We start from the raw sequence: 14,769 nt of genomic DNA, 5'->3' as shown, positions 1-14,769 counted from the left end.
CATCAAGTCATTGGACAAATCAAAGTAAAGTCAGATTTTTAAAACATTCATTTAGAAGCTCCTACTTACATTTTGGAAAGGAAATCTTATATTTTAATGGCATTAGATATTATTTATTATACAGTGTCATTTTATCTTGTTCCACAATGTAACTTTTTTGTTTTACCCTTGACCGACTTGACCGTCAAGGTACAAAACAGACATTGTTTTAAAAATCCATTTGTAATAAGTGTCAGTAAATATAACCTTTCACTTCAGCTGAAGCAACTCCACAGCATCAGTTTACAACTCCATGCTTACTGGGAAGTTTATAATACTCTTTTTCAGCAGCTCTCAAAACTAGACTCCAAAGAAATATGTACCAGTTGCTAAGGTGTTTACCAAGGCCCAGAATGACTTAAAATGCAAAACTTAACTAGCTACTGATGCTTTGCTTTATTGTAAATTCAGACAATGCATTTAGTCAGATCACAGGCTTATTTTATTCACACACATGAGATAAGCTGGACATTCCAATGCACGAACAACCGGGAAATCGGAGTCCTTTAATGGTTTTCAACTAATTAACTAGGGTTGGCCAATTAGTAGGTTAAATGAAAAGCACTTTGGCAAAACCTGACTCATTTCACTATGGCTAATTATTTTTAAAAAGGCTGTGCTGGTCCATCCCTTGTTCTAGCCACCTGCCTAAGTTTTCAGGCAAAAGTTTCAACAATTCTGCATCCAGCCTTCAAAATCATTTATTTAATGTTGACACTCCAAATTGTCAATAATGACTCTACACTCTCCTTTGCTCCTACTGCTAAATATCTGTTAATAATCACTGATGACTCAATAGTTATTAAAATGTAAGCCACAGATAAACACAAAGAACAACGGCCCCACTCTGTCCTGTGTGGGTTACTGTCCTTGGATCTTTGCTAGAGCACTTTCCCGAAGCCCCAAGCACACCCTTGCCATCTTCAAGCTTACAGAAATGTCAGATGAATAAATGTAAGTGTAACTATTTTCAGATCAGAGATAATTAAACTTTTTAAAAAGCCTATAAAGAAAACGGATCATATTTTAAAAACCTATCTGGGTACAGCTTAACATTTAAGTAGCTGATCCTTCCTCCATTTCCATCTTTCCTTTCTACAAGTTTTTTTATACAATACATATTTATGGATTCTATGCTAAAATGCACAAAGAGCAAATATATTCTGGATGATATATTAGGTAACAAGAATTCATATTTGCCTAAAGTCCTAAATGCACAGGCTTTTATTGCACATAGTACATAAAACTAAGACCCATAAAAGTGCTGGCAATTGTGCTGAAGAGTGTGTCTACAGAAAACACAAGTGATTTTATAAGCAGCACTGAAGTTTACTGCTTCTTCTATGGTTCTTAATCCCTTCTACTAAATTCACATGTTCACACAAATCCCAAGCCAGTAACAGGACCACTAGACGCTCCCAAATTTGCAGAATGCAGCAGAATAGCCTTTTACCTACAGTCCCAGCTTCCACTACAAAATGTATTCAAACTCAAATCAGTTTGATATAATCAAGCATGTTTTATTTACTTACACTGTGAAAGAGTAAATTGACCAGAGCATTGACATGCGTGATAATTTCAGAATCTATTTTACCAGCTATTGAAATCAGTCTGGCAAAATGAAGGAACAAAGATGGAAAGATACACACTCATTTGAAACTACAGTTACATAATATTCCAAACCATAAATTTTTAACTGGTACTCTGCAAATATAATCTGCTATTTTTATGGCTGCAATTAAGTATAACGCGTCTAGGCAGTAACAGTCCGGTAAGCTACAATATGTGACAAAGGTTTGACCACAGCTAGGATTGGAGAAGGCAATTTTGCTCCTGGCAAGTAAGTATCATATCAATTAGAGTAATATTTTTACCCAAGTCTTATAACTTATCTCGGTGAGTTATAAAACACTGATTTCAGGCCTCATTTTAACCGGATGTTTAAATAAGCAAATGTGTGATCCTTCCAGACGGTCAGCAGACCTCTCCAGGGAAAACTTCGAGCTTCTTAGCAGGACACCTCAGTGGTGGTGGGAACTCGCGGGCTATGACTTATGTAATTCAGGGGCTTATTGTCATCATTTTTCTCTCTTCTGTCCATAACCTTGTTCTCTATCTTCCAAGTCTCCTATAAATGTGTTATCATTTGTTTATAATTTAAAAAATAAAATGCTTTAAAGAAACAAACAAAAGCCATCTTATTCAATGTAGTACCCAATGTAGTACTTACTCAATGTAGCCCAACCCTGGAAAAAGTGGCCCCAGGGGAAACACGAGTCGCTGGATATATTTCAGTGCCCATCTTCCTCTGAGAAACATGCCATAAAATTAACCCTTCCTCTTTCTTGAACTTCCCTGAATTTCAGGCACCACTTTCTGGATTTCCTCATAAGTATCTCTGACCGCTTCCTCTCCATCTCCTTCGCCAAGTCTAGGAACTTCTCTTTTCTTCTCAATCTTTGTGACCTCTCTCTAAGGAATCTCATCCATGCCTGGATTTGAATAATAATAATAATAATCTATGATCATAATATAGATAATACACACATAGATATAGTTGCCTGGGGTGAATATATATATATATATCTCCCTTGGGTATCTTTAACATGTTAGAACGTTTCTCAGCCTCTTTTAAAGTTTCCAATACTGCTCGTTACAACAAGAAGCACTACCATTCCAGCCATTATACAGCCAGTAACCTGCAAATTTTCCATTCATCTCCTTTTCTCACGGCCCTGATCTCCTCCGTTACCAAATCCTATCCAATTTACCTCTCTAGTGTCCCTGAAATGATTTCACTAGCCCTCAAACGACTGATTTCACTTCTTCACTTTTCCAGCACCACCAAAGCAATTCCCCCATGACTGAGTCACTCGTGTGAGTGAGTACCTTCCTTCCAGAGTAGCAGAATATTCAAGTTATGGCTTGTGAATTCTGAAACTGCACATAAAATGTCTATCCCCATTTCATCCCAGTACAACCCACATCCTGATCGGTTTTGGAGCACCAAGGACATCAATTTTCCAAACCACAAAGCCAAATCCCAGTCTCTGAACTATAGTTACCCCAATGAGGCTTCTCACCCATCAAGAATCTCATGAAGTTCTCCAGAATTTAACTCATATCTATACTCAGTCCTGAGGGTGTATGAGGACCAACCAGAAAAAGAGACCACCTAAGCTGTGGTTCCCAAGATCCCCAAACAACCAACTGATGCAAGTATAAATGAGGTCATGTGTATACATAATAAATCCCTGGAAGATACACACGCAAATGTGAACAGTGGTTCCATTGAGTAAAACTGGAGGGCGGAGTGCTTTTATTTTTCACTTTACATTCTTCAGCTCTGCTTAAATTTTTTGATGAGAGTATGTTAAAAAGCCATCTTTATTTTTTGGCTGCAGGACCCGAGTTCCCCAACCAAGTTTCAACCTCAGCCCCCAGCAGTCTAAGCACCAAGTCCTAACCACCGACCCACCAGGGAATTCCCCAAAAGTCATCTTTTAAAAAGAAATTCAAAGATAAAATCAAGTCAGTAAAAGTTATGTTTGTTCACTTGGGTTATACTTCTTTTGCTTGTGTTTTCTACTTTTTTTGATGGATTAACGGATTATAACAGTTGCTTCCTCAACCTGTGAACCCCAAGAAAGGGTTTTCATGGACAAATTGGGAGACAGACAAATACTCAGTATTTCAATATTTGAGAAAATCCATCACAAAGAAATATATATTTTTAATAAAAATTCTAGCATATACATTTTTCCCCAGTGAACATGTTTCGTTTTGGCACAACATCTCTGAATACCCATCCTTCATCCATCTTCACTGCATTTAATACATCAAGCTAGGGTTCTAAATTTTCAGTCCAGGCGGGAGACAGACATGATTCCTGAACATGAAGATTCCTACAAGGAATCCCAGGCTGTAAGCTTGTAAAGATTTAAAAGAAAATACTACAGGATTCTTTCCTTATCAAAGCACCTACCTGTGTGCCAGGCACTGTGCTCAGGTCATACAATGACAAAGCAAGAAAAACATCCACTCTTGCCCTCATGGAAGTTACAGTGTAATAAGAAAGAAAAATAAATCGTCAGTAATAAGGGTAATTTCAGGCAGTCCCGTGGTTGGGACAGCCAAGTTTCCACTGCAGAGGGCTCGGGTTCAATCCCTGGTTGGAGAACTAAGATCCCGCACACAGTAAGGCACAGCCAAAAATAAAAATAAAAACACAAATAAAAACACACAGTGACACAGCCGCAGAGCTGAGCCTGGGGAGACCCGGAGGGCTATGGGAGAACATAGCCGAAGCACCTAAGCCAGTGCGGGGGCTGTGAGTCAGGGAAAACCTCCTGCGGGGCTGGCTCCTAAACTGATGCCTGAAGGTGGTGTGGGCGTTAACCAGGCAAAAAGCGGGGCAATAATGTTCCAGGCACAGGTAGCAGCTTGTGCCAAGTTCCTGAGGCCAGAAGGAGCGTAGCCAATGGGAGAAACTAAAAGACGTCCAGAGCAGCTGGAAGTTTCAGATTCGTAACTGTAACAGAAATGACTGACTTCCTGGGACACACCTCAAAGCCCAAAGCTCAGAGCCTCCGCACACAGGTCAGAAAGGGGCTTTCAACCTGGTTGTGTCTGGATTCTCCGCGATTCTCCAGCGAGACTGTCAGCTGCCTGGGGTCTGAAACCCTGCCCGATTTCTCCCCTCTCCACACGGTGCCCTCAACTGCCACATAAGAGCAGCGTGCAGATCTTTCCTGGTGGTGCTGGACCAGTTAGGATCTCTTAAGGTAGCACCAAGGCAAGGCCCCCGTCACCATCTCAACCAGGAGCAAGAACAAGAATAAGGAGACTTCCGGGGTGCCAGGCACGGCGCCAAGCACTTGGCATATAGTGCTGACTTCACTTCCTCGAGCATCATTTCTTCCCTTGTCATCTGCTGTGTCTAGATGGAACATTAAATAAAAGCCAGAAGTCCAGGAAAGAGAGCGTGCAAATAAAAGATACGTTAAAGGAAATTCAGAAGATCTGCTGCCATCAAGTCTCCTTCTTATCCTGACTTTTATGGAGAATTTTTGGGTAAGATTTTCAGCAATTACTGTGTCGAACACATTCCCTGATGGCTCAGACAGTAGAGAATCTGCATGCAATGCAGGAGACCCGGGTTCCATCCCAGGGTGGGAAAGATCCCCCAGAGAAGGGAATGGCAACCCACTGCAGTATTCTTGCCTGGAGAATTCCATGGACAGAGGAGGCTGGGGGGCTACACGGCCCACGGAGTTGCAAAGAGTCGGACACGACTGAGGGACCTACACTACCGTGTTACTGAATCATTGAGCTGTAATGAGCACAACGCTGTAATTCAACCACACTTCAATAAAAACTTTTGAAAAAGAAAAGAACCCCAAACAAGAAAAACACAGGCAGTCCCCAAAGAGGACTTCCTTGGTAACAAAAGCTCCAGGCTTCAGTTACCGAGCTAAGGCTTTCAGAGTCCCTCACGCCCCACACAACTACCCAAATCGACCACTCCCTCTTCCCGTGCCTCTGCGCTTGCCCTCTCCTGTGATTTTCCCCCCACTTCTCCAGATTTATGTTTATCGTGCAACATTTGGAACATACAGGAAAATAGAAACTAGACAAGAAAAATCTCCATAATCCCACAAATGACCATCGAAAACACTTTATGGAACCCTCTATCAGACAGACACACACACATACTTTTAAACATAGTATCAGGATTATGATACTTACCCAAGGTACCATAACTGTTGGGTCTTTTTAATGTTATACCCCACTTGTTTGATATTTAAGGCCATTTCTTATCTCTAAGCATTGGTAACTGACTATTAAAGACAAGAAATACAAATGAAAGCCTAACACATATACACAAAGTACACTGAAAAGAAAAACTACAACTTGATTTAAATATGAAACTCTCAACTAGAGAAATAATAGTGAAGGCCACAAAAAAGGCTTCCCAAAGTCTACAAACATTCCTGGGTGGATGGTAAGAGATGACAGTTGGAATAAAATGTTCAAAAATTAAATATGCTTGTGAAATATTGGTTTAAAAATGAACTAGTTTTGTAATAAATGACTCTGGAATCATTAATGCATATTGTGAAATTCCAAGAGAGGGATAGAGCATGCAACATATCTCAAATCTATTGGTCTTTGTGAACCTTTTGTTCACAAAGTATCTGAGTGGACTAGGGTTCCAAGGAATACACTTTGGAAAACTGCTCTGCTGATATTTCAATGCACTAAAACATTCACAGTCCCCCAGTGGAAGGGCCATCCCCTCAGAACTTGCCCTTCAACAGTAAGTTTATTACTTCAATCCTCAGTCTTCCAAATCACACTTTTTAATAAAATTATCCTCTGGATTGGTGGGTTCTTTTACTTCCATCACCCTCTCCTGTGGTTAGATATTTCCTAACCACAGGAGGGAGGAAAGGAAAGACAAGGATAATTCCCACCCTTCTTAATTCAATTTGTCAACAAACAAAAATTAAGATCACTCAACCCTTTAAGCAATTTATTTCTAATCAATCTCTGCAATTATAAAAACAATGAGAAGTAACCTTTTCTCCTTTAAGCTGCTTTACTCACATTACCTAACTAAATTTCATCAGGAACTCGTCCAATCCTGGCATAAACTAGGTCATCCTTCATGTCACATCTGTGTTCCCCGCAAAATGATATGGATTCATGAATGGTGAAAATCTCAATGAGAAAATATAGGCATTGTCAATAGACTTCTCCATTTCTGGTTGATTTGCTTTATCATCTCTCTCTCTTGCTCTCTCTCCAACAATGAGAGCTCCAAATCTGAGTGCCCAGACTGAGCCTGGAAGCAAACCCGAATGCTCCACCCACCACTCCAAAGTTATCTGGTCACCAAGGATACCTAATTACAGGGCCTAATTATGGGCACGTAATTGGCATGAGGCAGTACAAGGGCAGGACAGGTTTGAGAATCACAACATTTTAATCCCATCTCTGCCACGTGCCTGTTAGGTGACCCTGGGCCATTTACTCAACCTTACTGTGCCTCAGCTTCCTCAACAGTAAAATGGTATAAAAATATGTACCTGTTCACAGGTCACTGTGAGGGTTAAAAGAAAGAATGTGTGAAAAGCACCTAGGGTTATGAACAAAGTCTCCACACTCATGTGTCAGGAGCGGGCTCCGTGGGTGCTCCCGATCACCCTGAGAAGCGCTGATTCAGCTGCCCGCCTCCTCTGGCATGGAACAGATAATCAACACATGTCAGTTACCTCCTCTTCTCATCTCTCCCCACTTCTCAATCCCACTCCCCTTCCAACACCAGCCCACACACGAAACTAGCAGCCACAAGCCAAATTACAAAAGTCAGAAAGTAGACTTTCCTCAGAAGTGACTGGATGCCTTTTGCCCAAGACGCTGCAGCAAAAAGCCACCACACCCCACGGTGGGTACCCCATTTAGGTTTCTTTAACACAAAGATTGGCTGTCAGTTCTTATTTCCAACTTTAAAAACCAGCTTGCAATTCCAGATCCAGGCTGTCATTCAGCGCCAAACTTTAACTGAGAGCCAAAGTTAGTTTACCCTACTACCAAAGTCTCTGCATCTGATTTTGGCCAGGTAGCCAGTATGCATGTGGGGAGGCAAGAATGAACTTGTACTGCAATCTGACTATGTACCAGACACTCCAGGTATGTTATCTAATCTTCCAGATACCATGAAATAGGTATTATGATCCTTATTTTACAGACAAGGAAACTAAGGCAGCAAGCAATTTTTTTTGACTGACAAAAGGCTCTTCGAGAAAACAAGTACAGTATCCAGTCATCCAAAGGTAAACAGGGAAAACCAGCTAGAGTCAGTTCTTTTTTAAGAAAAGTAAATTTTAAACAATTTTAAACGAAATCTTTTCTAACTGAAAAGAATTTGAAAAGTTTACCTCCCACAAACATCTCTTAAGAAGTTACTGAAGTTTGTACTTCAGCTTTTCTAGCCATGGAAGGAAAGAGAAGTCCTCGGATGGCAGCCCTGTTGTAGGTCTAGAGAGAAACCAGAATGGGACACAGAGACTATGGAATCTGGACATAAAAGCTTAAGGAAAAGAAACCTGACGACCGAGGGCATTGAGAGCCTAGAAAATTCTGAGATCGTAATAAAGGCAAATAACATATAAATGTATAAAAAGGCAATTAGAAATACTAAGAAAAAAAATTTTTTTTTTTAGAAAAAAAATTTTAAGAAAGTCAAGGTCCAAATATGAAGAAACTAAAAGGTGACACAAGTTTAAACAACCGATGAAGAACGAAAAGAAAGAATCCATTTGAATTTGTTGCTGGATATATCCTCCTGGGTGTCCCAGGAGTCCTGACACCAGACCCAGTGTGCAAGTCTAAGACCCAATCTAATACACAAGGCAGTAAATTATAGCAAATGTTGCCTCCGGTTTTTCCACTTCGAGAAGAATTCACGAATACAGTCAACCAGGGGCCAAAGCACAAAACCTGTATCAGTCGTGGATTCGGAGCTTTGGAATGTTCAGGTGTCACCGACAAAAAGCAAAGTGTGCAACTGCCGGCCACCCAAACCTCCTGGACTCACAAAACGGGGAGTCAAGAAATACTGTCAGTTTCCAGAAAATAACAAAGGTGACCTAACAGACAAAGTTGAGATAATGTAAATATCCAACTTGGGAGAGGAAAAAAGGAACATTTTAAGGAGCTAAATTTCTCACTTTCTGATTAGGAGTTAAATATTGATAACAACAGTGGTAAAAGCATATTACTTAAAGGGTTAGGAAGGTAACAATCTAAGAATTAAAGACAGAAACAGTTATTAAACAAATTTAAAAGTTGCCTCCGTGAGCCTTGAGAAAGTGAAGGAAACCAAGTCCTTCTGTACTATTGGGTTTGTTACCAACTGCATAGATCACTTTGACAAAAATAAATTTCTACCACACATTACAGAAAAGGCTAAACACTAAAATTATTACTAAAAACTGGGAGTGGCAGCAAATGTTACAGTTGGAATTATATTTAAGAGTAGGGATATATTCTCTTATAGAATATGTTATTCAAATACAATTTTTCTGTAAGAATGGAAAGTTCTCCTGAAGCCAGATCATTTTCTTCTTTATAATTCTCTATTTTCTGGTCTAGATACACCAAACATGTACTCCATTTATAACCAGACTTTTTTTTTTTTATTTTTAATGTGATCAGTGTTCAAACCCTGTTGCGGACAGCCCAACACCCACACACCCCAACCTGATTTATGAGCTGTAGAGAACAGTAGGGACAATGCAGTCATCTTCAGAGGCCACGCATTTCAACATGGCCCGCATCCTCCCCACCATTTAACTAATGGTCCCCAACATCACAGGGAAGGTCTGAACACTGAGAAAAGGGTCCTTTAACAAGTGTCAGAAAGTGATTACACTGCATATACATAAGAGCAATCTTACCTGAGAAAATGACAAAAACTGTTCAAAGCTTCTTCAGTGTCCAGGTTTGACCTCCCACATAGCTCACTGTTCAACTGGGGAAGTGACATGGGGATTAAGTGGGGCGTGGAAAAAGGAAAATTGCTCCCAAAGTAAAGGCAACGGATGAGAGGGCCAGTCCACCAATAAATAATCACATGACTTCCCCCCTTCCCTGGCCTCAATTTTCCAACCTTCCCCTAAAAAATGACCTTGTCAATTACGAAATAATTTGATTTCTGATTTATAAAGCCCTCTACTCCTGACAGAATCAAGAATATGATTCTACTGAAAGCCCCATTTCACAGATGATGGTGCAAACTCATGTGTAGATTTTATGAAAATTAATCCAGGGTCGGCTGCCATCACTTTCCAAGATTCTACTTAAATCCATCAAGATACACTGCTTGATGAAAAAAATATATGACATATAACATTCCAACTTTAACAAAGCTCCAAAAGAAATTCGGAGAACTCTTGGAAGAGTTCTTTATCTCAAAAGACAATGATCACAGTGATTTAATTTCTTAAATTCCCTTAGCTACTTGACCAACAATTTTCAAGGATTGTTATCAGCTCAAGCCTACTGGCCTATTACCTACATGTTTTTCCAGTTGTCGTCATCACTGACTGTCCAAAGGAGATTCACCCGGCTTTGGACTGAGGACTGGCTTTTTGTTATTGTTGTTGTTTACTTGCTAAGTTGTGCTCAACTCTTTTGCGACCCTATGGGCCGCCCATGGGATTTCCCAGGCAAGAATACTGGAGTGGGTTGCCATTTCCTCCTCGAGGGGATCTTTCCCACCCAGGGATTAAACCCGTGGTTCCTGCCTCATCTCCTGGATCGCAGGCAGGTTCTTCACCACTGAGCCACCCCGGAAGCCAAGGAGTGGCTTTAGTTGGGGGAATAAGGCAGATGTAGCAGACCAATTTTTTCTCAACCCAAGGCTAACTTCCACTTTTCACAAACATATTTTTGAGCTACTCCAATCATTCAAAATGTGTATAAAAGAGAATTCTTTTGTTTTGCTTTTGTTTAGGGATCTTTTCCCCTAGCTTTCCTCAGACATTAGGCAAGACTAGCTCTTATTTCATATTTTTAGCAACCAGTTATACCGATTGTGTATCATATATTTGTGTGTGTATATATATAACCATAGTTCAAAAATCATTTGGGACCAAAAATATCTTCCAAAATTATTTTAAAATATTGGGTCTTTTTCTATTTGTATGTACTACTAAGTCCATTTCTACAAAAGTCACAATAACACATTCAAAACTGCATTTACCTAAGTAAGCAACACAACATGCTACTTCAGACCTTTATACAGTATATAAGGGCTGGAGCTAATGGTAAAGAACTTGCCTGCCAATTCAGGAGACACAAGAAATGCCGTTTCAATCCCTAGGTCAAGAAGATACCCTCAAGGAGGGCATAGCAGCCCACTCCTGTGTTCTTGCCTGGAGAATCCCATGGACAGAGGAGTCTGGCAGGCTGCAGTCCATAGGGTGGCAAAGAGTAGGAAATGACTTTGCACACATAGTATATAAACTAATGCCATCCTTTAGAACAATATCATCACACTTAGAAAAAATGTCATGCTATTATATCACATACTTGAATTCCACCAACTATTTAGATCAAAGCACTCAGTATGTGTCCACACTATCACTCAATAACCAGAAGACCAGTTGTGGACTAAAATGATCATCAAGTCTGTTTCAAACAAGGGCTTCTCAGCGCTACATCAAGCTCTTCTCAGCAAAGAGCTCCTTGCACAAGATGTCAACAGTTTTGGGATGGAGAAGAAATAATTGCCTACCAGTATGAGTCAAATGGTTGGCTATTTTAAGCCTCCATCATCACTGTGTATTTGTTATCAGGTCCTCTGATAGCAATCAGAGTATCAAATATTATCTTATTAAAATTGCACATAACAACTTCTAAACTAAGGCTACTCTATTTTATATCTATATATATAGATATATAGACATATAGGCTATCTATATATATCTATATAGGCTTTAAAATAAAGTCTAAGGCAAGCTCTCAGAAGAGTTTTCCTCCACGGCAGTCAACAGCCAGCCAGGGCAGGCAATCCTGAACCTAGTGCTCCAGTTGGCAGGACTTCTATCCAGGCCATTGACGGCCTGACCCCCCATGACCTCACCGGTTATGTTTCAAGTTCCAGCTTGGCTTCTCCTCCAGAATATAATTATTCTAGGGTACCACAATTGAAGCAACCTTCTTTAGGCCTGTGAATACATTTTCTACACAGTCTAATTCCACTCGAGGGTAAAATTCACTACATCGAAAAGCCAGCACAACCTGTCGGGAAATAACGACAAAGCAGCTACTGATCGATGATATTTTAGATTACCAAGTGCAACACAATAAAACTCCCCTGACCCAATTTCCACACAATTCATTTGTCCAGCCCACAACCACTTCACCACGCAGTTCCTAATTACATCACTGGGGGGTGCTGTATGGCCATTACGTCATCGAACTGGGACCCGTAAGGCCTAAATCAGTGTTCCCTGTTCCAGATTGCTTTTTCCAAGAATGGAGAGACAGCAGACCACCTACAGTAACAAAAGTTCCTCTCTCCTCCCACAAGCCTCAGATCTGTTCTAGAACTATCTTGATGTCACATCGCAGAGCACCAGGCTAGGAGTTACCTGACTTCGGGTGGGCCGGAAAGGGAGTTAAGAGTTTGGGTCCAGGAGGCAAAGTACTCCAGTATCAGTACTCCAGACTCAACGCATAATCATCTCTGTGTTTCACGAGAATTCTGCCCAAGTACTTTTTTCTTCTTCCTCGAAGAATTTTCATGTCCTGACGATCTCGCAACTTCCCGGATCCTGGAAGAACTTCACCAGACCCAGCTTCTGATCCCTTACAATTCCAGCACCCTAACACTAACTCCCACTTCCAGCCTCCCAGATTTCTGGGGGAAAGCCGTGCTAGGACACACATTATCACGCACGCACACACACGCACGTACGCACGCACGGTCACGAACACGCACAAGAAGAAGCGCGCGCGGCCTGGGGACTGTAACTCTGGGTACCCCCCTTGCTCCAGGCTGACTTACTTGAGGAAGTACCTCTGACCAGTGGCCGTAAAGGTCATCTCCCAGCCCGGGGGCAGCGGCAGCTCGTCGGTCACGTCGTAGGACTGCTGGCGGAGATGCGCGTGCTGCTGCGCGGGGCTGACCGCGGCGCCCGCGCCGGTGCCCAGCTGCAGGGACGCGGGCGACGAGTGCGAGCGGACGTGCTGGGCGCCGCCGGCCAGCCGGGGCCCCGGGTGGCCGCCGGACGAGTCGGTGCTCGACTGGCGCGAGTGAGAGCCGGAGTCGGGCTCCTTGAAGAACGATTCCGGCAGGATCTTCTTCCGCCACGAGCTGGGCTTGGGGTTCATCACCGAGTTGAAGAGGGCTTCGAGGTCCGTGTCTAGGTCTTGAGTGACGTGGATCACTTGCTGCCCGGGTGGCGGGAGCGGAGGGGGCGCCGAAGCCGGATTCATCTTCTGCTGGGAGAAAGGAGGTCAGATGAGCCTCTTACTGAAGGTCGGAGAATTGAAGGGGAGAAGAGCGAGAAGAGACAGATAGGTGTCCGCCTCGGGATCCCAGACACCCAGCACTTAAGCCCAGCGGGATGGGGGAGGGGTCCCTCCTGGCCTCCAGAATTATGCAACTTTCTTGAAGCCAAGAAGTTACCAGCAAAGGGGGAGGGGGTGGCTGCTGGGAGTTAACTGCACTGGAGACGCTAATGAAACTGCTGGTGTCTAAGGACAGGTCGAAACTTTCCAGGGCAGGCAGCGCCCCCAAAGTCCCAACCCGAGCCAACTCCAAGACGTCTCCACTCGGGAAGCCCGAGGAGCCGGGCGCCCTGGCGTGGTGCGGGGTGAGCGGGCGCGCGCCAGCGGGCACTACCTGGGCGCGCAGCGAAGCCGAGTCTGGGCGTGCGGTGGCCGCCGTGCCGCCCGAACTCGCCGTTGGGCCTGGGTCGCTCGGCTGCGTCCCGAGCTTGCAGGGCTGGATCTAGGGCCCGGCTGGCAAATCCCGACCCTACTCGGTGTCTGGCAGCCGAGAGGCTTCGGCTCTCACATCCCCCGAACTGGCCTCAGGCGCTCGCGCTCCGCGGAGGCGGAGAAGCAGACAGCGCGGCCGCCGCGGATCCCGGACTGTCCCATAAACAAAGTTTGGAGCAAACTCCCACTCCCAGGAAAGAGGCGGGCCCGAAAGTTGAGCTGTTGAATTATGCATGACCTCCAAGTCCCGAGCCTGCCTACCCCCTCTCGTCCCTCCCCTTCCTCCTCCTCCTCCTTCCACCCTGGCACCAGAGAACCCTGGGCGTGCTGGGTACTCTGCAGGGTAAGAGGAGATGGGTGCCCCCCACCCACTCCTCCTGGTCGCGCTGACCTCTCTCGCGGAACCCTGGATCTGCATTCCTTTGAGTTTACCACGGACTTGGGGCGGGATCAAAGGGAAAGTGGCCCGAGCCTGTTTAATCAAGGACTTGTGGACCGAAACCAGGCTGGGGGCGGCGGAAGGCACGCGAGTGAGGGGCCCAGACCGAGGAAGGGCGGGTCCTGGGTGCCGCGCCTTCTCTTCGTGCCGGGTACCGAGGCCGGGAGCCCGGAGCGCGGCAGTGATCAGTGGTTCTGCCTGAGGGCGGGCCCGGGTACGCTCCGGCGCGGGGAGACACCAGCGAGGCCAGCCTTTCCACGGGAGGCTGCATGTGACCATATTTGGTCTGGCGAGGAGGCATCTCGGCTGTTTGGCTTTCAATTGTCTGCTCTTGCGCAGACGGTGCCCAGAAAGTGCCTCTGTCGCTAGGGATGCGACTTCGCCAACTAGTTCACTGTAAACAAACAACCTTGAAACCATTTATCAGTTCTTTTTTCCTCTCCAGGGTGACTCGGGTCACCAGGGGTTGAGAAGAAACCCGGGCAAATCTTCGGTGCTGGAAAGGAACAGCAAGGGGCCCCCCTCTCCCGCGACATCCTCGCGGGTCGTGGGAGGATTGGAATGTCCCTGACGCCCTCCAGAGAGCCTGGAGCCGGGATGGAACCGGAACAGGTGGCTGGGAATAGAGAGGGTGCGCCAGTGACCCGGAAAAAACCGCCCACCCTCCTACCGACTGGATCTGGGCGTGGGATGGAGACCCCCTGCTTCTAGATCTGGCCTGGCAAGACAGCTGCGGGAAGTAGGAGGCGGCCTAGCCCTCCGAAGCAGCTCAA

General features: G+C 44.2%; 1 protein-coding gene across 2 annotated transcripts in view; it reads right to left on the bottom strand.

Moving 5' to 3' along the window:
* The window catches only part of WWTR1 (WW domain containing transcription regulator 1), a 138,112-nt gene extending 124,397 nt beyond the window's left edge, over window positions 1–13,715 (bottom strand). Inside the window, exons 1-2 of one of the 2 annotated variants that reach the window (XM_043474047.1) lie at window positions 13,460–13,715; window positions 12,620–13,056 (exon numbers count right to left, since the gene is read on the bottom strand). In XM_043474047.1, the coding sequence (XP_043329982.1) occupies window positions 12,620–13,050 (431 nt within the window). In that variant the 5' untranslated portion in view covers window positions 13,051–13,056; window positions 13,460–13,715. The remainder of the gene's footprint in view (window positions 1–12,619; window positions 13,057–13,459) is intronic. The other variant, XM_043474046.1, reaches the window with a different exon arrangement.
* Between the last annotated feature and the right edge of the window lie 1,054 nt (window positions 13,716–14,769).

Source organism: Cervus canadensis, chromosome 7 (genome assembly GCF_019320065.1).
Source record: "Cervus canadensis isolate Bull #8, Minnesota chromosome 7, ASM1932006v1, whole genome shotgun sequence".
NCBI classification, from domain to species: domain Eukaryota; kingdom Metazoa; phylum Chordata; class Mammalia; order Artiodactyla; family Cervidae; genus Cervus; species Cervus canadensis.
Note: the sequence above shows the minus strand (reverse complement) of the source record. Positions and strands in the feature narration are given on the sequence as shown.